General features: G+C 45.0%; 1 protein-coding gene across 1 annotated transcript in view; it reads right to left on the minus strand.

The window, feature by feature from the left end:
* LOC146829166 (connector enhancer of kinase suppressor of ras 2-like) overlaps positions 1-20,604 on the minus strand; it is a 1,989,112-nt gene that overhangs the window by 455,485 nt on the left and 1,513,023 nt on the right. The window contains exons 16-17 of the mRNA XM_085606439.1: positions 4,278-4,326; positions 766-941 (exon numbers count right to left, since the gene is read on the minus strand). Of these exons, the coding sequence (XP_085462565.1) occupies positions 766-941; positions 4,278-4,326 (225 nt within the window). The remainder of the gene's footprint in view (positions 1-765; positions 942-4,277; positions 4,327-20,604) is intronic.

Consider the following 20,604-nt stretch of genomic DNA (forward strand, 5'->3'; position numbering starts at 1 on the left):
CCACGCATCGTCCCTGTGCTGCAAGTTTTCCCTGACACATCACCCGCGGATCAGAGTCATCTCAGAATCGACTCATCGCTTCCCCCTACAGACCGGACCCGACCGCATCACTCCCCTGTGTACAGCGGAGCTGTCGCATCGTATCAACGAAGGTCTCAGGAACTACGCATCTCTTTGTTTTTCGACGCATCCCATCGCTGTGGCTGTTTGGCTTGGTGAATTTTGTTGCAACAAAAGGTACTTTGCAAGAAATCATGCATCCATAGTTTTCTATGGACTTTTTTCATTTTCGTTGTCTTAAGTTTAGATTAAGATACTTTATTGTTCTAAACAGGTGTGGTGTCCATTTGTGGTGTTATCACTGTGTTACTGTGAGTGTTGGTACAAATACTTTACACATTGCCTTCGGGATAAGCCTGTCTGCTCGTGCCAAGCTACCAAGGGGGTGAGCAGGGGTTATCTAGAGTGTGTATCCCCCTTACCCTGACTAGAAGCAAGGGTCCCTATTTGGACAAAGGTACCTACCTCTGCCAAGAAGAGACCCCCATTTCTAACAGTTACCACCTGTGTTTTTCATTATTAGAAAAACTGCATGTGTTTTGTTCCTACTTTTCTACCATGATTGCATATTTGTAAAAAAATTACATTGGCATGGATTGATTATTTAATTTTAAGCAGGCCATAGTTATGTAGATGACAAATGTATAGAAAACAATGAATACATTGGAGAGTTGAAGTTGTCTCAGGCTATGGAAATATACTTACATTTTGGTTCGTGTACCAGTACAGAGAAGAATCCTTCAAAATGAACCAGTATTTTTTCCATTTTTGAGTGAAGTAACCTTTGGCATCCTTTTTCTTCCACAACCAGCCCTCACAGTCCCCATGGCCTAAGTCTTTGCAAGAGATCCGTCTCCTGCTTCCACTTGTAAGGGAACTTCCTATTAATAAAAACACAAATAATGCAAGTCCTTTAAGAAACCAACCACTAGCAATAACCAGGTAAAGACAATGGATGCAAAACACCAGTGGCTTTGCACAGCAACATCCATGGCATTGGGGTATTTCATGCAGGAAAAGGAGATGCTATTTACCAATGGATTGGCCAAGCATCTCAGTGTTTTTTTTAACTTCCTGTCAATATTCCCGATGATAAAGCTAGTCTCTCGAAATGAAAACACCCCTTCGGAATATAAGGACCACTTATATTTGAAGGCCTAATTGTGAAGCTTTTGATACGGAAATATGGAAATTTTAAGGAAATGTGTCCACAGTTAACGTAGTGTCATGCAGTTTGTTTCTTCTTTTTCATTTTAAATTTTAAAGCTTTTTAATCTTTAAACAAAGTACAATTGTGAATAAATAGAAACGTGAAATTGACACTGCCCTTCTTTATCACTATGGCTGTTCTGTATCAATCTGGGCGGCACAGGACACTTCCAATACCCTCAGTATTTCACTCCCGCTCTGCCCTTCGGTCCTCACTCTCCTTACTGACACATTGGGGCTAATTTATACGTGGGTGGACATCCCGGTATTCCGCCAGAGGGACAGAGTAAAGGACTTCTTCCCCAAGCAGGCGGTCATTTATAATGCATTGGCAAGTACCGCCTTCACAGTGGTTCCTGCCAATGCATTTTGCTGTTTGGTGCAGAGCTGTGTCAGCAGGACACAGCCCTGCACCAAACAGTTTTCTTTTTTTTATTTTCAAAAAGAAAATTGCGATTTGCCTGGCGGTGATGGACAATGAAAAATGGGTACAGGTCCACCCACCCTGATTGCGATGGCGGGCATGCGGCCATTTCTCAGACGGCCCCTACTCTGTTGGACTGGGGAAGCAGTTTGGCTTTGACGGTGACGCAGTAGCCACAGCCGTAGCCAAACTTTTAGTCCACCTGGATCAACATTGGATGGGAAGAACTTTCTCTTGGCGGTACGTATACTTCATCGCCGTTGTGATGGAGTATACATACCGCCAAGATATAAATCAGCCCCTTTATTGGCAGCCATGGATGCAGCTTCAGCCTTCCCCAGTGACCTGGTCTTCCCCCTTCTCTGGGTTACCAGCAGCTTTAAACCCAACTTAGTTTCTACAGAGAACTATTGTGCTGCTTGTCAAAGGTATTTAACTTAGGTGCACAAAAAAATCAGTTCAATTCGATACTTTATTGCTTAAGTTAATAAAAAACATAACATTGTTGCAGTACAGTCGATAGTGCAATGCTTGCCCAATAAGACTTCATAGCTGTCATTTGTCATTTGAGCACAATTTAATTGTACGTGACTCAGTTACTGATAATATATTATGTACAATTGTTTAGTCCACTAAAAACTGCCACAATTTCATCCATATAATGCTATAGTGCATTTAAAAAATAGACACCTAATAGTTAAAAAGTATCAGCATTAATTTCATCCAGTATAACACCACCATTATGCCATAAATTGTTCATCCTGAGGAAAGAATCATAATGCCATATGCAAGTGCCACCATGCTGTTAAAATCTAAAAAACATTACTTAGATTTAGTAATCGGAAAGCCATCATATACTGTGCAACCATGTTAAGTTGTTAAGTAATGGCCATGACAAGGTGCTGCTCTGTCCCTAAGTACCACAATCATTTTGGTGATGGGCATCTTGAGAGGATACTAAACATTGGGGGCTGCAGACTTTAAATGATAGTTCTTAGGGGCAGTTAAAGGTTTAGTGTGTTATTCATTTTTGTGTAAAATCAAACATTTCATCATTTTGCAATTTAGCTGAGCGTCAGTTGGTTCGAGACCTTTTATTATGGCCATTCTACAGGATAATATAGCCCTAGTGTTAAAAACATTTTAAAATGATAAAATATGAGCGGTCTCTAAAACAGGTAATATACAAATCAGGCGGATGAAGTTCGCTTTTGCTGCACTGCTTAGTCGACATATCCTTGGGTCAGTGTATTTCCATAATGGTTGATCACCCAAGGGTAGCGTGTTGCTTTGAATCACAGAATTAGATTTTGTAGTTGTAAATTGACTTCCTCACACAGATAATTTTGCAACTCTGGTAGAATATCCCACGCAAGTAAATGTGGTTACAGGGGACGATTTGTGGGTATTTCAGGGGCTGTGGGACAACTGCAATAGTTGGTGAGTGTGCACAAGGGCATACATTATTTTCCCACTGTGAAATCTTTCAGAGATTTATTTTCGTCAAGAGCAGGGGTAAATCAAATTTCGAGGTGGAAAAGAATAGGGAATGACCCAAAATTTGGTGGGTGTTTAGAGAAGGGCTTCCTCTACTACCCGAAATATGTTCCCACGTAGATAAACACAAAAAGGTTGGGAAGTACACATGCACTTCAACATAACTTATCTGCATGTGTAAAAGTACAAAATATGTGGAATTCTTAATGTATATGAATACTTCAAGTAATCTGCAACAGTCATAGGTTCCCTGGAGTGGTCTTGGAATTCTTTCTAAATTCTGCTGGAATCCTTTATGAATTCCAAATAGTTTTGAAATGCGCTCAGAGCGTAGGTTTAAGCTTGTGTGAGTGAGTACATCCCAATTTTTCATTGTGCCTCGGACTCGAAAGGTTCTGGCGATTTGGAGTGATGTTTGATAATGCCTCACAGACAGTGCTTAATTTGAGCCGGTGGTTTCCGGCGCCGGACACCAGCACTTATTTGTCAACACCAGTGCTTTTGACAGTCTGCCACAAGGTGGCGCTGTCTAATTTAGAGATGAGCACAACAACAGTTTATTATTACATCAATATACATTAAAAATTACAATTTACCATTTAGCCATTTTTATAGGTTTGAGTGCCTGGAATAGTTGGTTAGTGGTTGTATTGTCACTATCACTGGCAGCAGTGGCAGGGGCAATGTGGCAAAGTGTGGCGCAAGCTGCAGTGGTCTTCTGATGAGAGCCCTGGCACGTTTTTTTTTTTTCTTTTTACAAATTAAGCACTGGTCACAGACATTTGGATACTGGTTGCAGCCACAGCAAATGTGTGCTTTTCTAGTTCACGACTTTTTTTGTATACTCGTATTCCAGCCGGATTTCAAGAACATGCCATCAATTGTCGTTTGTTTTCCTACCAGTGACACAACCATCCTCCCACCCAACATAACCGCTTTGAAAATCACGTTGCTCCTAATCAACATAATTCAGCACTTTCTTTAACCAGTGACAGTCAAACAATATCTCTTTTTATAATACGAAAACAAAGATTTTAAACATTTAGAGTAAAATGAGATGGCTCCTTTATGAATGTACTCATCTTACCCTTTGATCGCTTTTTGGTTTTTACCCTCAAGGAAGTGTAGTGGAAAGACTGTAAAAAACACAAGGAACATGAAATTAAAGATGATTAACATCGTATTTCGACATGAAGGGCATACACACATCAATTATAGTGCAGCTAGTATGCAGCCACCGGCCATCCCAAACATTGGACCTTGTTAAACAAATTGTGCTGCCATCAAAACTAGTGCAAAACCACAATTTTTTTGAATTGGGCATTTTTATGAGAATTACTAGACGTTGGTGTAATGGGTACATTCCAACAACTACTACCTTTTTAGGCATTTCAAGGCCGTCCACACAAAGCCCCACAAACATTGTAACTTGCGTGGCTTTTTAACAACTGAAAATTCACTGTGGGCTTTTTTTTTATTTTTATTTTTGGGCATTGGACCTCTCTCTCTTTCCTTGCTATCCTCCGACTCATTTCATTTAGTAAAGAGGGACTTGAGACTGCGTTACTTTCTAAGGATGCATTGGCCTCTAAGCTCTGCATAAAGTAACAAAGTCTTGTGTGCATCTTTTCCACACAAAATGTGTGCGAGAACAGCAAGGAGGGAGAAAGGCTTAAGGAAGTTAGACTGGTAAAATAAAATGAATGGAGGAGTCTTGGACTTTGGATTGTGGCCTTACAATCCCAAGATCACCGGTTGGTTGAACTTTTTCTTGAAGAAGAGCCTTATTTTCCCTTGTGTATTACACAATCTGCAATCTACTTTTAAAGAGTTACCACAAACGCAGACACGGAAATCCATCCTTTTCACATGGACAAGGGTGCTCATCAGATAACTGGAAAAACGCTGGAAGTGTGCTCCAGACATATGTAAGGCAACCCTTTTGCCATGAAGTTTCATAACGACATACATAGGGTCCATTTACGAGTTGCCCAGTACAGACAGCACAGTAATACAGTTAGCACCTGCTACCCCGCCTCTATTCCTGGTAATTGCAATTTTGAAGCCTGCATGTTTTTTCCCTAACAACTATATTTTCAAATGGGTAAAGGTTGCGCAGACATGCAGGGATATTAATGGGGCCAATTCGGCATGGGGTACAAGGAGGTAATCCCATAGAAAAGGTGCAGAATTCCCACTCTGCTCAGCTCATAACTGGCCCCAGATCTATACTGCTTTTTAATATTCATTGTGTTGATTAGACTGCCATCTGCTCAATGACCCTCTAGAAATGCATGATATAATTCCCTTCGCTGTATTCAAATTTAGATTTTACTTACAAAACATGTGGAAAATGCACTTTTCTTGAAGCAACGAAGGATACCTTTTAAGATGTTTGTATTATATCTATATATATATATATTCACTTAAAAAACCATAGGTTTCACACATCACATGTTATAGTTAGCTGGACATTTCCCTCGTAAAAAAACAATGAAATTCCCCCGTTATAGTTAGTGCAGGCAACTATAACTCACGCGACCGCAATCCTCTGCTGATGACGTCAGATATTACATCACTGTATTTAGACACCTATTTACCCATGTCTTCTTCCATTAATCTTTAGCTATACATATATTACAAATATTTATTTTTCAGAAAGACACATATGTAATCAGTGATGTAATATCTGACGTCATCAGCAGAGGATTTGCTTTTTGCCTTTGCATACTCAGTGAACACAAGAGAATATATTTTATCAATACATTCAGCATCACCAAGGTATTAAAAATATATGATGTAAAAGAGCCAAAAGATGTATATTTCCAGGAAATTGGCACATATAAATCTTTTTTTCCTGAGTAACATTTGTTCACAAAATCAAAGCCTATTAAAGAAGATAAAAGTTAATCCGTACCATCTCACGTAGACATCCCAGAATCAAAGTCATGTCACACCTTACTCACTGAGGCTTTTGAAATGGCCCAAAGCGGTTTACAAATTGCTACCTACTGTCATATGCATGGTAATAATGATAGTGGACTTATACAGCAAATTAGAATGAACTTTGCCATCGTTTCAACCACTCATTCATTGAAACTGCATGCCACACTCAATGTCATTTTCCATTTTCCTTATACAAGAAAATAAAAATAAATCGATTTGGCAACTTGTCTTTCTGGCCATCACTATGCTACAGAATCACCTGAAGTATTGTGCTGCTGCATGGGGAGACCTATGCATGCTTCCCAGGCCTTTCAAATGAATACATCCAGAACAGCAAACCTTAAAGGAATACTGAATAAACCACATGAAAGGAAAGAAGGTGGCTTGTTTTCAGCGGGCTCTCCATGTCTACCAGTTATCCCTCGTAGACCCAATTAACCATTATATCATGTGGACAAGCTGTGGATGTTGGTTTGTACTTGATAAATAAATATCTTCATGTGAGACAGACCAGAATCTAGTAGTTTTCCTGAATGTGCTGCTTCATGTCATACTGCTATGCTTTCTAGTACTTCTCACATTGCAACCATTAGTTAGTTAACAAATTAGGTCTGCTTTGTAATCATTAGTTAGCATCTTGTGTCTCAGTTGTAAGTATTAACTAGCATACTTGGTCTGATTGCAGCCACAAGTTAACATGTAAGCTCTGCTTTGCACTTAGTGCTTTACATGTGAGGTCTGCTTTACAACTATAGATTAGAGACGCACAAAAGTTGTGACTGGAAATCATTCGTCCGCGCCCGTCAGCGGCCGGAAGAGGCTGGGCTGGGCCACCCCTCTGAGTCCCCGAAGGGGAGTGAGATAGATCTTGGAAAGCAGACCCCTTCAAAGTCTCACTAAGGTTAGTGACATAAGGCCCCCAGTGCGCTTATTCTTGGATACTAAATTGAGTCCTCTGTAAATATGGGGAGAAGTGCTGGGGCGGGAAAGCCAAATGCAGCACCAGCACAGCAGGCCTCTTCTATCCAACAGACATCAATAGACCGGATGCTCCAGAGAGCCATTGGCGTAGTGGCAAACGAGATTGAACTAACTGAAAGGCGACAATCCCTCACACCGAACCTTGCTGCACCTCCTTGCCCACTCGATATAACAGGTTCGCCCCTGACCACGGACCAGGAACTTTCCTCCTGTGATACAAGACCTTCCGTAGAAAGCAGGGCGGACGATTTATACCCAGGGAGGGCCCGCCCTAAAAAAGGGAAAACCAAAGCCACTGTATCTAGAGGGTCCAAACAAAAACTTCCGGCCCCTGAGATTCCTACCACTGCAAGGGTAAATGATCTTAGTCTTTTATCTAAAGGAGGCCCAGAACAGCCAACCTGGGTTATGGACGTGGTCGTGGACATGTAGGTCCAAATCAGGACCATAGTGAGTGACGAACTGAGAAATCTGTGGGATCGGGTTGATAATCTCGCAAAATTGGTAGAACGCTGAGTGGATAGGACCGTGGTGATATTGAGGGAAAAGGAGTCGGTTAATACATTGCCTCATACAAGACCCGGCCCCCAGCTCACAAAAGTTAACACACCCCCTCCCAACAAGACACCACAATTTAATCAGGAGAAGGAGGGAAAGCGACCCAGTAACCCCAAGGGGGGGGAAGGAAATTGTACTTATGGGCAGGAGCATAAGCAGGGAGCGCAGATGGAAAAATATATTGCTGGGGGGCAGCTAGAACCACTGAGAGCTATTCTACTGGTGCGAGGGTCAGGCAGAAGAGCAGGCCACAGGAGGAACCCCATGAGGTAGGGACAGCCCTTCCGTGTATTAATCTACCCCCAGCCTCAATCCCTTATGTGGTTATTCTGGCTGGAGTCCCGGAATTAAAAAAAGGTACTAGGGAATCCTACTTTGATCTGAAGAATAAATGTATCCATTGGTTAGCCAACAATAAACAGTTCTCCAATAGAGATATAAATGAAATCATTATGATTCGTAGGGTGGGGTGATAGACTGGAGACTCAAAGATATCACTGGCGACTGCGTTGTCATCAACTTTAGGAACAGGGTGATTGTAAACTCTCTCTTAGAACACATCTTATACAGGCTTGGGAGGTCTGTCAACTTATTGCCTTTACGCTATTTCTACCCCCCAGGTCAGCATCCACAAAAGCCCAGAGGAGCCTACTACCCGAGATGGGCAACGAACCAGAACATCCAATTTCTCACACCATTGCAGGCGCAGCCAGCTCCATTATTTTTTAATATTCCGGTGGACAACAGGTTTAGCCCCCTCGAGGCAGTCGACTGACTGACGAAAGTAGTATCCCCCACACAAGATAAAGCTCAGCCTAGAATGCACATCATACAGGCAAGTGGGATTGTCCAATGGAGCGACCACCGAACACAACCTACGGCCAAAGTTCAGTCTATAGAGGCAGGGAAGCGCATCTTTTTAGAGGATAAACCGAACCAAGATCTTGTGGGCATATTGAACCTAGATAAACCCCTTGCTGACACGCATCTAAGTAAATCAGCATTCAGGAAAGAAAATTCTTCTCCAGCAGCCAGAAATTTACATATTTTAAATCCCACCCAAATTCCCCCTCCCAAAAAGAGTTCACTCTAGATAGTATAACCATCGAACCCCCCTTATATGCCATTCCAGTGCACCCCTCAAGTGTGAAAATATTTTCCTGGAACATAGCGGGATTAACATCTAAGCTAAAAAACCCTGATTGGGGACTCTACATTGAACATCTTGAAATCTGTATGTTCCAAGAAACATGGTCTAGGGTCGATTTGAGTAGACAGTGGTACACAGTATTTAGTATCCCAACGATCCACACGGGGACAGGTAGACTCTCAGGGGGACTGTCCACTTGGGTGGGAGTTCATCTAGGCTGCGATGCAAAACCCATTGAAAGCTCCTCTCGCAATATTCTTTGTGTCCTTTTAACTTTCCAGTCAAAACAAAGCATTTTGCTAATAAATCTATACTCACGCCCGACGCCCCGGGGTCAAGAGTCTAGCTCCTTGGACCAACTTAATATGCTCCTCCCAACCATTCCATCAAATTGCGGGGTAATTATTGGCGGCAACTTCAACTGCCAATTTGAGCCCCTGGACGGTCTGGTTAAAGGTCCATCCCGAGCCTAATATTTTCCCAGTGAGGGTTTGGACCCCGTTAGCACTCCAGATACATACCCTAACACTAAACTTTTCTTTAAGAGCATGCAAAGGACGTACTACATCTGATAGCTCGGGGAATCACACCTTCAATAGACCGGGCCATACCTCAATTATTGATTACATTATGTTATATTCACAGTCCTGGCATAAGGTGATAGATTTTAAAATCAGTCCCCGTCATGACAGCGACCACGATGCCCTTATCTTAGAAATAGTATCGCTATGTAACACAAAGGTTCAGGTTAAACCCCAATTCCAGCCCAAAGCCTGATCCTGATCAACAGAGGGAGAATAGTACGTTGGGTCGAAATCTCCCAATCGCAAGACAAATTGGCCAAACCTTACCATCAAGTAGTCCCTTATCTTTTAAGTACATCCCAATTAACAGAGAGCAATGGAGCCCCTAATTCCCTTTCAAGGATTGCCCAAAATCACCATGATCTGGTTGCTATCATGGCCACCTTTTTCTACCAAAATACAAAGCAGAGAGCGCCAAATAAGCCCAAGCATAAATGGTTTAATGCCAATTGCCAAGTCGCTAAATTCAACTTAATCGCTGTCATTAAAAGTAGTGATAAAATAAAAATCAAAGAAGCTAGAGGAGCATACAAAGGCGTCATAACGAAAGCAAAACAACACTGGGAAGCCCAAAAATGGGAGGACATCAGAACCGCATTAACTTCACATGATCTGAGGTCCTTCTGGAATATCCTAAACACTGGCTCCCAGGCAGGCAGATCGGCCATTGAACTTAATATAGATGAAGGAGTTTGGAGGGCACACTATGAAACTCTCTATAAAAAGGATAAGGAAGGGGAAGAGCATGGCAAGAGCATGGCAAGAGCTTTGCCGCATTCGGGTTTAAACCCAGACGTTGCTCCCCCAATTATGGTAAGAGAAGTCACCGATGCCTTAGGGAAGATACTACCTGCAAAAGCGGCAGGTTTGGATAAGATCCCTGGCGATCTCTACCGATCAGAACCTACCATCTGGGCCCCATATCTGGCCACTCTGTTTAATGCCATACTACAGGGTATGGCAATCCCCACCACTTGGGCTGGAACCGAAATAATACCGATCTATAAAAAGGGTTCCCCGCTCCTGCCTTGTAATTATCGCCCGATTAGTCTCATAGATGTCGGCCAAAACATTTTTGCCCATGTCTTACTGGGGCGCCTTTAAGTCTGGATGGAGGAACATAATATCTTAACTCCCCTTCAAGGCGGGTTTAGATCTAAGACATCAACGATTGATCAAATATTCAGGCTGCAGCTGATATATTGGAAATCTGTTTTCATTAAGGGGGGCAGCCTTTGTCTTATTTTTGTAGATTTAAAATCTGCTTTTGACCTGGTTCCGAGGGAAAAATTATGGGCAATCTTAACAGATATGGGAGTACCAGAATATCTGTGCAGGCAGTTAAAACGTCTTCATGAGGGTAACTTTGCTCGCATCAGATATGGTAAGAACGGCAAACTCCCAGCCCCTTTGCCCGTAGAGAGAGGGGTTCGATAGGGCTGCGTCCTGGCACCCACACTTTTTGCCCTCTACATTAATGGCTTAATAGACTTCCTGATCACAGGAAAGAACATTGATGCCCAAAGGTTGGCGCAGCGTAAGATCTGATGTTTGCGGATGATACGCTTCTCCTCGCAAAATCCCCAATGGGAATTCAGAGGACCCTTGACAACTTCAGTGCCTTCTGCAAACATCGGGCCTGGAGATTAATCTGCAAAAAAACAAGTATATGGCTTTTAATGTAGGCAACTCTGCCCGCCCCAATCCCTGCTTGGACGGCAGACCTCTTGAGAGAGTAACCATCTTTGAATACCTGGGAGTGACGCTGACCGAGAAAATGGATTAGGGTGCCCAAATAAATAAAGCAGGGCTGAAATTCACTCAAACAAAGGGGGGGTATCTTAAAATTATATAGGAGTTGCACCAAAAAAACACTCAGCCCAGTGATAGAAATCTACAAGGTGCAGGCCAGTTCTACTGCCCTTACCGGAGCAGAACTTTGGGGTCATCGCACATCGGGCCCGCTAGTTTGAACAGAGAATTTTTTAATCAGACAGTTTTGGGCCTCCTCATCAGCACTCCCTTAACACCACTCCACTTGGACCTTGGGGTTAGACCCATAGCGGAAGAGGTTGCCCTCAGGCCCCTTCTCTACTGGCGTCGCCTTTGGAGTACCCCGGAACTAACTGACGTAATGGGTATGCGAGGCACGGGGAGGATACCTTGGTTGACCTACATTAAGAACAGTGGCGGCTGGTGAGATTTTAAAGTGGTGGGGCTGAAAATTTTTGGTGTCGAATGGCGCGCGAGCGAGCGCAGCGAGCGAGCCCGAACCACCTACGGAGGGTTCGGGGGGGTTCCCCCCCCGAGAAAATTTTGAAAAATTAGCAGCCAAATGGTGGATTTTCAAGACTTTCGGAAGCCATTGTGCTTAACAGAAACAGGCCACTGCCTCCCCTAAAACTATCATCAGTTCCAAGGCCTCATGAATAAACCATTCTAAATTGCAATAAACCACAATTAATTTTAACAATGTTGCATAAATAGGTTGGATCTGCCTACTGACCAAGTGGCTACTTGAGATAAAATTGCATTCAAGGTAGCCCATCAGAGTAAAATGCCTTCTTTTTCCATATAGAATTGAATCTCATATTGGTTAGTGTTCATTTTTTGGAACTCAATAGCATGCATAAAGGCACCATGTATAAACAAAAAACACATAAGCATATAGTCTTATCCATTGGGGGGGGGGGAGAACAAGCACATGGTAATAGTAATTAAGTTTACCCCTTAGTGAGGCCGTGACAATCTGGTGAAGTACTCTGGTCCCATATACACACACCATTGTATTAATATGTGCTTCCGTCCCACTGTTCCACCATTAACAACACACCATCAGATCAATGAGACGGCAATATGTATATGTGAATAAACCAGAAACGGACTCTGCACTTAACTGTAAGTATAGATTGCTTTCACATGGGGGGCTTCATATCACCTTCTGACGGTTCTAAGCACTAGTAATCCTTTAAAAGGGGTTTCACGCTTAAATAGTATACCATTAAATAGGGTAAAAGTAATTAACAATGGTTTCACTTCCCACATAGGATCAGAACACAGACAACATCCTTCCAACCACACCACAAGTGCTTCTGTGCCCCCACACAGGGGTAGTAATCGCTATATAAAGGCTGCAATACAATACAATACAAAAACAATTGTTAATTACAATTGCTCAATTTAAAGCTATACAATTTAACCTTGAAAACCCAGTCAAAGGGTTTCTATTCAAACTGATTCTGGTTGTCACCTTTCGCCTCGATTTCTTTTTTTCAAGCCTCTTGAATTTCTTGCAATTTCCCATTATCAAATCTCAAATGTCACCAAAATGCTTCACTCCTTACCAAAAAAAAAGGAACAAAAAAACCTCAAGCGCCATTAAAGCTAGACATGTTTCTGTGTAAGCTACGGTACATTACGCTCAACCGCGCACATAAAACTATAATTATGGACCAGGGAGCAGTGAGGGGAGGGATGGGTCCGGGCAGCCGATAGGGAGTAATGCTGCGAAAACATTCGAGTATTTGTAAGGCTAAATACCTGTGGGATTGAGTGAGCTACGGTTCAGATGACTGCCCAGGCCACTACACTGACCACTTGAAATACTGACCCCTTGAATTAAGGTGCTCTTTCACACAGACTCCTTTCTCAGACCTAAAATACATATTTGCCATCACTGCAAGTCAGTGAATTTAATATGAAAGTCTTCAAAAGACACACATGAAGTAACCACCTTTTCAGACACACCGGGCGCAGTTGAAAAGCGACAGACTTGTTATAAATGTAAATTTGCTGCAGAAGAAACAGATCTTGCAGGCTTTGTGTTCGAGGATGAGATCAGTGGAATCAGACCAGCAGGAAGAGCAATAAGGTGCAGCTTATAGGTAAATGTACTCCAGAGCTAAGAAACAGCCTTCAGTGAGCAATAAACAGGTTATTGGCATGCGAGTGACGCATTTTTAGGAAGTACCTCCTATCCATCAAATCTATGATTATCCCTTCTGTGCTGATATGCATAGCTCAACTAATGCAAGCACCCTCACTTAACACTTGGTGTCTCTGGTAACAGAGATGTGGTCTCACGGCTAGAATGTCGACTTTGGAGCTGGGAAACCAAGGTTCGAGTTCGGGCTCGACTCCACATCCTGTGATTCTGAGCAAATCACTTAATCTCCTAGTGCCTAACAAAATGAATGTGTCCTTGTGTAACGAAACAGTTGCTCATGTGAAGCGCTCTGATTGATGCACGATGTCTCGGGTCTAGTTCACGCTACATAAAACTAAAAAAAAATATATATATACTTTCTCCCAGTTTGAACGTTATACTACGGAATGAGCGGGATTAAAATCCCCTCAGGCTCCGTGAGGCCATAACTTTGAACTGTCAGAGCTTCGGGCTTCTACCGTCCATTAAAAGCCCGGAGTACTTTATTGCTTTCAATGGGAGCTACCAATATTCCAATGTTCTTATACTCGTAAAATCCCACTCTCCAAACACGACCACACTGCTCCCAGAATCGCTGCTGCAGTTAAAATCCTGGGGCAATAATGAAGCACTCAAACCATGATTCTAGCATCTGATGGTGCGGGATAATTTATTTTCAGGAATGCCAGGGATGTTGGATAATCATTGTCATTTCATGGAACCTTTGACTGGCTTGCAAAATGATGGAAAGTGCAATTGGTGCGTGAAACAGACATCTATATGAGTTTGTTATCCCAAGGATTTATTCATGAAACTGGGTTTAAATTCCAGGGAACATTTATGTAAATACCAGCCTTTTGTCTGTGCAGCGCCTTTGCCCATGCAAAAAAAAAAAAACTGTTTGAAGTTGTAAATTAAAACCATCAGGTCTGTGTAACTTGTAGACTTTTGTTTTCAGTTGGAATGTCCCAAATCATTTACCCCCAATTCCTGATCCGTTTTGCCTGCGTTTTCTCAGAAAGATGTTGCCAATTGCATTGTGGGCCGAGCAATAAACTAATTATCATGTACCAATCCTTTTGTAATGCCACTAATCCGATTAGTGGTAACAATGAAAGAAAACCAATTGTGCAGCGTGGAAAAAATGCCTTGGTTAAAGTGGAATGATCTGGGAGTGGCGTCCAGCCGTTCCAAGGCCCCTCGCCCAGAGGAGCTGGTGAATAGGGCCCCAGTGGAGGCTGTGGGGACAAGGGTTAGCTTCCTGACGACAGCCCTTCGTTCCCTTTCATTCCACCCCGCACTTCCACCCGGGCCTAAGCGAGCCCTAAACACTTAACTCACAGCCAAGCCCGACGAACCTTGACCCCATTTAACGGCTGAAATTCTGCCTTGCAGGGTCTGTAACGAGCATTTTAATGAAGCGGGTGACAATATTACAACGTGTCAAACGAGCCAAACCAAGTGCAGGAAATGAACCAATGTTCGCGCGGGCAGCCCTCTAAAACACCCGGGAGTCCAATGTTTGGTCGTGAAAGGGCCTTCAGGAGTTTGTTAAGACACTTTCTCACCCGCTCCGCGTCCGCGAAAGACACCAGGACAGCTGCCCCCCGAGGTCCATCGCTGAGGGGCGTGCAATAATGTCTCTTGCTTTGTTCCCACTGGAGATGGAGCCAGACAGCATTGAAAAAATGGCAATCCGCGTTGGAGAGCATGACATTTATCTGACTTCCTTAAAAGACTAGTTCTGTCCTTCCATTCCTACTTTGGCCAGAGAAGTTGCCCAGGGGACAGCCATTCTCTTTGGAAAAACAAATATTTACCCTTTTCATGGCTGGGGATGCCTTTGAAAAGCATCTTTTCTCTTGCTCCTCACCTGGTGTGAACTGTTTGAGTTCACAAGTCCTTCCTCCTACTACTGCCCTACTCCGGACAGCAACAGGACACACTGCCTCGCCTCCTCGACCTTGGTTCTCCGCTCTGCAGTCCATCCATCTGGAGTGGAGAGTAAAATGGCTGATACTCCAACTGCCGACTCACGGACGCGGGAAGCAGTCAGATCGACGTCATCGAGCCTGCGCAGACGGTCAGGGGTGGGGTGACACCTTGACAAGCTCTCCTCCACTCTCTGATTGACGTGGAGAGTTAGCGATCCCGGGCTTGTATTTAAAACGCCCGGGGCTAACTTAACTTCCACGTCATCAGGGGGTGGAGACTGGGCCTTCCAGCTAGGTCTTTGCCGAGCTGATGACATCACAGCCTTCAGGGCTGTGATGTTGTCGGCCCGGCAAACACATAGCAGGCTTCTTTGGGTCCGGGAGCAAATCAGTCACGTGACGTGACAGCAGAGCTGCGCCAGTATTGGTGAGACTGCAGACTCTGCAGTGAGACAGTGCCCCGTGTTCTACTTTGGGATTTTTTTTTTATAAAATAAAATGTGATCTAAGCAGTCCCTGTGTTCTACTTTGGGGATTTAAAAAAAAAAAAATATGATCTGAAAAATGTACCTGGGGCGGAGCCCCGACGCCCTCAAAGAGAAACCGCCACTGATTAAGAATATTTGTGAGGTTTTGGGTAGGGGTAACTTATGGTGCAATGCGGAAGACACCTCCCAAACAACAGCTAGAAAGTCCCTGGTAGAGAGCTTTAGAGAGCAAAAGCTCAATGAGCTTGAAAAGAGAACTACCTTCGGCCATTTGACTGTGGAATTCCTGTCAGTAAAAAACAGGTACGGTCTAGAACTGGTGCTGGATGACATCCAGACACTCTTTGCTAAAAAGCTTTATGTCCAGTTCAGACATGGAGTCCAACCATTGCGCTCTTTCACTAGCAAGTGGGAGGGGACCTCGAACGGGGGATGCCCGGCCTGTAACCATCCTGATGAAACAGAACTGCATGTGCTATTTTTCTGCAAGGGTTACGGAAAGGCCAGAACACGCTGGCTAATCCAACTTTGTAGAATGAATATGCTACTTACCAGTATGCATCTGTTCTTGGCATGTAGGGCTGCTGACATTCATATCTGTGCATAGATCGCCGCCTAGTGTTGGGTCCGGATGTTTGCACGTTGTTGTCCTGGAAGAGTCTTCGAAGTATCCTTGGATAGGTGACTCCTCCCCTGGACTACAGTGCGCATGGGCATCCCCTCCATCCTCAGATTGTTTTTCGCCATTGTGGCAGTGATGGAGTAGATACAGAAAGTGATGACCATGCTTGCAGTAATTCTGAGAGCTGCAGCTGCGACAGGCGCCGGGGAGGAGGGAGGGCGATATGAATGTCAGCAGCCCTACATGCCAAGAACAGATGCATACTGGTAAGTAGCATATTCAGTTCGAGGCATGTGGGCTGCTGAATTCATATCTGTGCATAGAATACATAGCAGTGCCCTCTATTGGCGGCGGCTACCCGTGCCAGCTGCAGCGGTCTGAAAAAGTGTTTTGAGAACAGCCTGTCCTACAGCTGCCTGCTGTTTTGACTGCACATCTACGCAATAGTGTTTTGTAAATGTGTGTGTAGTGGACCATGTGGCTGCTCTGCATATATCATGCAGGGGAATATTTCCTAGGAAGGCCATGGAAGCCCCCAACTTGCGGGTTGAGTGGGCTCGTGGTGGAATAGTTAATGTGCGTTTTGCCTTTTGATAACAGATTTGAATACACTTAACTATCCATCTGGCTATCCCTGCTTTGGAGATGGCGTTACCTTTGTGTTGTGGGGCAAAGGCAACGAACAGTTGTTTTGTCTTCCTGAAGGGTTTAGTCCTGTCGATGTAGTACATGAGGGCCCTCCGTACATCTAGTGTATGTAGTGCCCTTTCTGCAACAGTTTGTGGGTTTTGGAAGAAAACGGGCAGTTCAATAGTTTGATTCATGTGGAACTGCGATATTACTTTGGGCATGAATTTGGGGTTGGTACGTAGCACGACCCTGTTGGCGTGAACCTGTATAAATGGCTCTTGAACGGTTAGTGCCTGGAGTTCACTAACTCTTCGTAGGGAAGTGATCGCTACAAGGAAGGCCACTTTCCAGGTAAGGAATTGAATCTCGCATGAGTGTAGAGGTTCAAAAGGTGGACCCATCAGGCGTGTGAGGACCAAGTTGAGGTTCCACATTGGAGCCGGTGGGTGACTAGGTGGAATGACTCGTTTGAGCCCTTCCAAGAATGCTTTGATGGCAGGTACTCTGAATAGAGAGAGGTGCTGCCTGGTTTGCAGATAGGCTGAGATCGCGGTCAAATGGACACGTATAGAGGTGTACGCCAGATTGCATCGGTATAGGTGTAAGAGGTAACAGATGATGTTTTGGATGGATGCGTCCAGCGGGTTAACGTCATTATTACCGCAATAAATGACGAACCGTTTCCATTTGGCTGCATAGCAAGCTCTGGTAGTGGGTCTCCTGGCCTCCTTGATGATGTCCATACAGTCAGGTGGCAGGTTGAGATAGCCAAACTCTAGGACTTCAGGAGCCAGATCGCCAGGTTCAGCTGTTGCGGATCTGGGTGCTGAATCTCTCCATGGTTCTGCGTCAAATGCGCGGGTTTGATCCGCAGCCTTTGATGCGGCACCACGGAAAGTTCGAGGAAGGTGGTGTACCACGGCTGGCGTGCCCACGTGGGAGCAACTAGGACGAGTGTCAGGGAGTGTTGTCGGAGTTTGCGAGCCACCAGCGGTATCAACGGTGCTGGGGGAAAAGCGTACGCAAATCTGCCGGACCAGTTCATCCATATCGCATTGCCCTGCGACTGCGGATGTGGGAATCTGGCGGCGAAGCTTTGGCATTTTGCGTTTTCGCTTGTCGCGAATAGGTCTATCTCTGGGTGACCCCACTGCTGGAAGTACGGTTTGAGTACCGATGGGTGTAACTCCCACTCGTGCATCTGGTGGCTGTGTCTGCTGAGCAGATCCGCCATCTGGTTGTCCTTGCCAGGGAGGTGTTCTGCCATGAGGAACATGTTCCTCTGAATGGCCCACTTCCACATGCTCTGAGCCAGATGAGACAACTGTGGAGAGTGTGTTCCTCCCTGCTTCTGTATGTAGTACATTGCGGTCATGTTGTCCGTCCGGATCAACACGACCTTGTTGCACAGGTGTACTTTGAAAGCCTTCATGGCCAGGAAGATTGCCATCAGTTCCAGAAGGTTGATGTGCATCTTCTTCTGTTGTGTCGTCCATAGTCCCTGCACTGTGTAGTGGAGTACATGAGCTCCCCAACCCTGGAGAGACGCGTCCGCTGTCAGTACTATCTGTGGGACAGGCTCTTGGAACGGTCGGCCCTTGCAAAGGTTTTGTGGATTCCACCAATGCAGAGAGTTGTACGCCCGACCGCTCACCAACACTAGGTCTTTCAACTGTCCTTGAGCCTGATTCCACTGACGTGCTAGGCACTCCTGAAGTGGGCGCATATGTAACCTCGCGTGCGGGACTATGAAGATGCAGGAGGCCATCATGCCTATCAACTGCATAAACACTCGCGCTGGAAGTGAGTGATTGGGTTTGAACTTGGAGATCAGCAGTTGTATGCTGTTGATCCTCACTAAATTTGGCTGAGCTGTGGCCGCCAGAGTGTCTATAGTCGCACCTAGGTACTGTTGTACGTGTGCGGGCTGGAGATGGGACTTTGGGTAATTTAGTGAGAATCCCAGACTGTGAAGAAGGTGAATGGTACGGGACACGTGGCTTGCACATTGCTGGGCTGACCTCGCTTGAACGAGCCAGTCGTCTAGGTAGGGGTAGACGTGTATGTGCTGTCTCCGTAAATGTGCTGCCACCGTAGCTAGGCACTTCGTGAAAACCCTGGGCGCTGTTGTCACGCCGAAGGGAAGGACTTTGAACTGATAGTGCTGCCCCTGAACAGTGAACCTGAGGTACCTTTTGTGTGAGGGGTGGATGGGTATGTGAAAATACGCATCCTTGAGGTCCAGTGATGCTAGGAAGTCTCCCTGCTTGAGAAGCGGAAGAACTTGCTGTAGAGTGAGCATGTGAAAGTGCTCTGAAAGAATGTACTGGTTCTGGGGTCTCAGGTCTAATATAGGCCTGAGCGACCCGTCCTTTTTTGGGATTAAGAAGTAGAGGGAGTAAACCCCCGTGCCCTGCTCGTGGATGGGTACGACCTCGATAGCGCCTTTTAGAAGCATACTTTCTACCTCTTGCTGTAAGAGCGTTAAGTGCTCTGAGGACATAGGACGGTTTCTTGGTGGTATTGTGGGTGGAGTGGAGGTCAACTCCAGACAGTAACCGTATTTTATAATATCTTTGACCCACCTGTCCGTGGTGATGGAGTTCCACATGGACAGGAACCGTTGTAGCCTTCCCCCGACAGGTGTTATGTGGTCGGGAGGAAGGGAGAGGGCGTCACTGCTTGTTCTTGGGGGAGGACCTGGTGTTGCCGTAGCCACGTCCTCTGCCCTTGGTACTGGAGCCACGATAGCCACCTCGGGTGTTCTTATCGTAGGTGGTCTGCGTATTGCCCTTGTTATATGTTTGTTGTGACCCCTGTCCTCTGCCTGCTCCCTTGTTTCCGGGGCGACGAAAGGAGCCGCTCCGAAAGGACTGAGTTTGTAGGGCGCCCATGGACTTTGCAGTGTCCGTGTCCTTTTTTATCTTCTCGAGGGTGGTGTCAACCTCAGGCCCGAACAAATAGTCGGGGTTGACGGGCTGGTTAAGTATATTGTTTTGTACCTCAGGCTTGAATCCTGAGATACGTAGCCAGGCGTGACGTCGTAGGATGACGCTAGTGTTGACGGCTCTGGCAGCCGTGTCTGCAGCGTCTAGTGCACATTTGATGGCAGCATTTGTGAGTAGCTGTCCCTCTCTGATAAGGATTTCTGCACCTTCTTTGTAGGTGTCAGGGAGGTGTTGAAGAAGTTGTTCCAGCGTGTCATAGTGCGCTCTATCGTAGCGAGCGAGGAGCGCTTGAGTGTTAGCTATGCGCCATATGTTTGCAGCTTGTGCGGCAACTCGCTTGCCGGAGGTCTCTAGCACCTTGGACTCTTTGTCCGGGGGAGGAGCGTCACCCGTTGTCTGCGAGTGTGCCCTCTTGCGGGCATTCGCCACAACGATGGAGTCGAGTGGTAATTGGCCTCTGATGTAAGTAGGATCCCCAGGTGCTGATCTGTATTTTTTGTCGATCCTGGGGTTTATCACTCGTGCCCTGGTGGGTTCCTTGAAAATGTCAGTGGCTGGCTTGAGGACCCCCTTCAACATTGGCAGAGTTTTTACATGTCTTTCTGAGGATGCAAAGGTGTCCATTAGAAAGTCATCTTCGATGATATC

This window comes from Triturus cristatus, chromosome 5_2, assembly GCF_964204655.1.
Source record: "Triturus cristatus chromosome 5_2, aTriCri1.1, whole genome shotgun sequence".
In the NCBI taxonomy this organism is placed as follows: domain Eukaryota; kingdom Metazoa; phylum Chordata; class Amphibia; order Caudata; family Salamandridae; genus Triturus; species Triturus cristatus.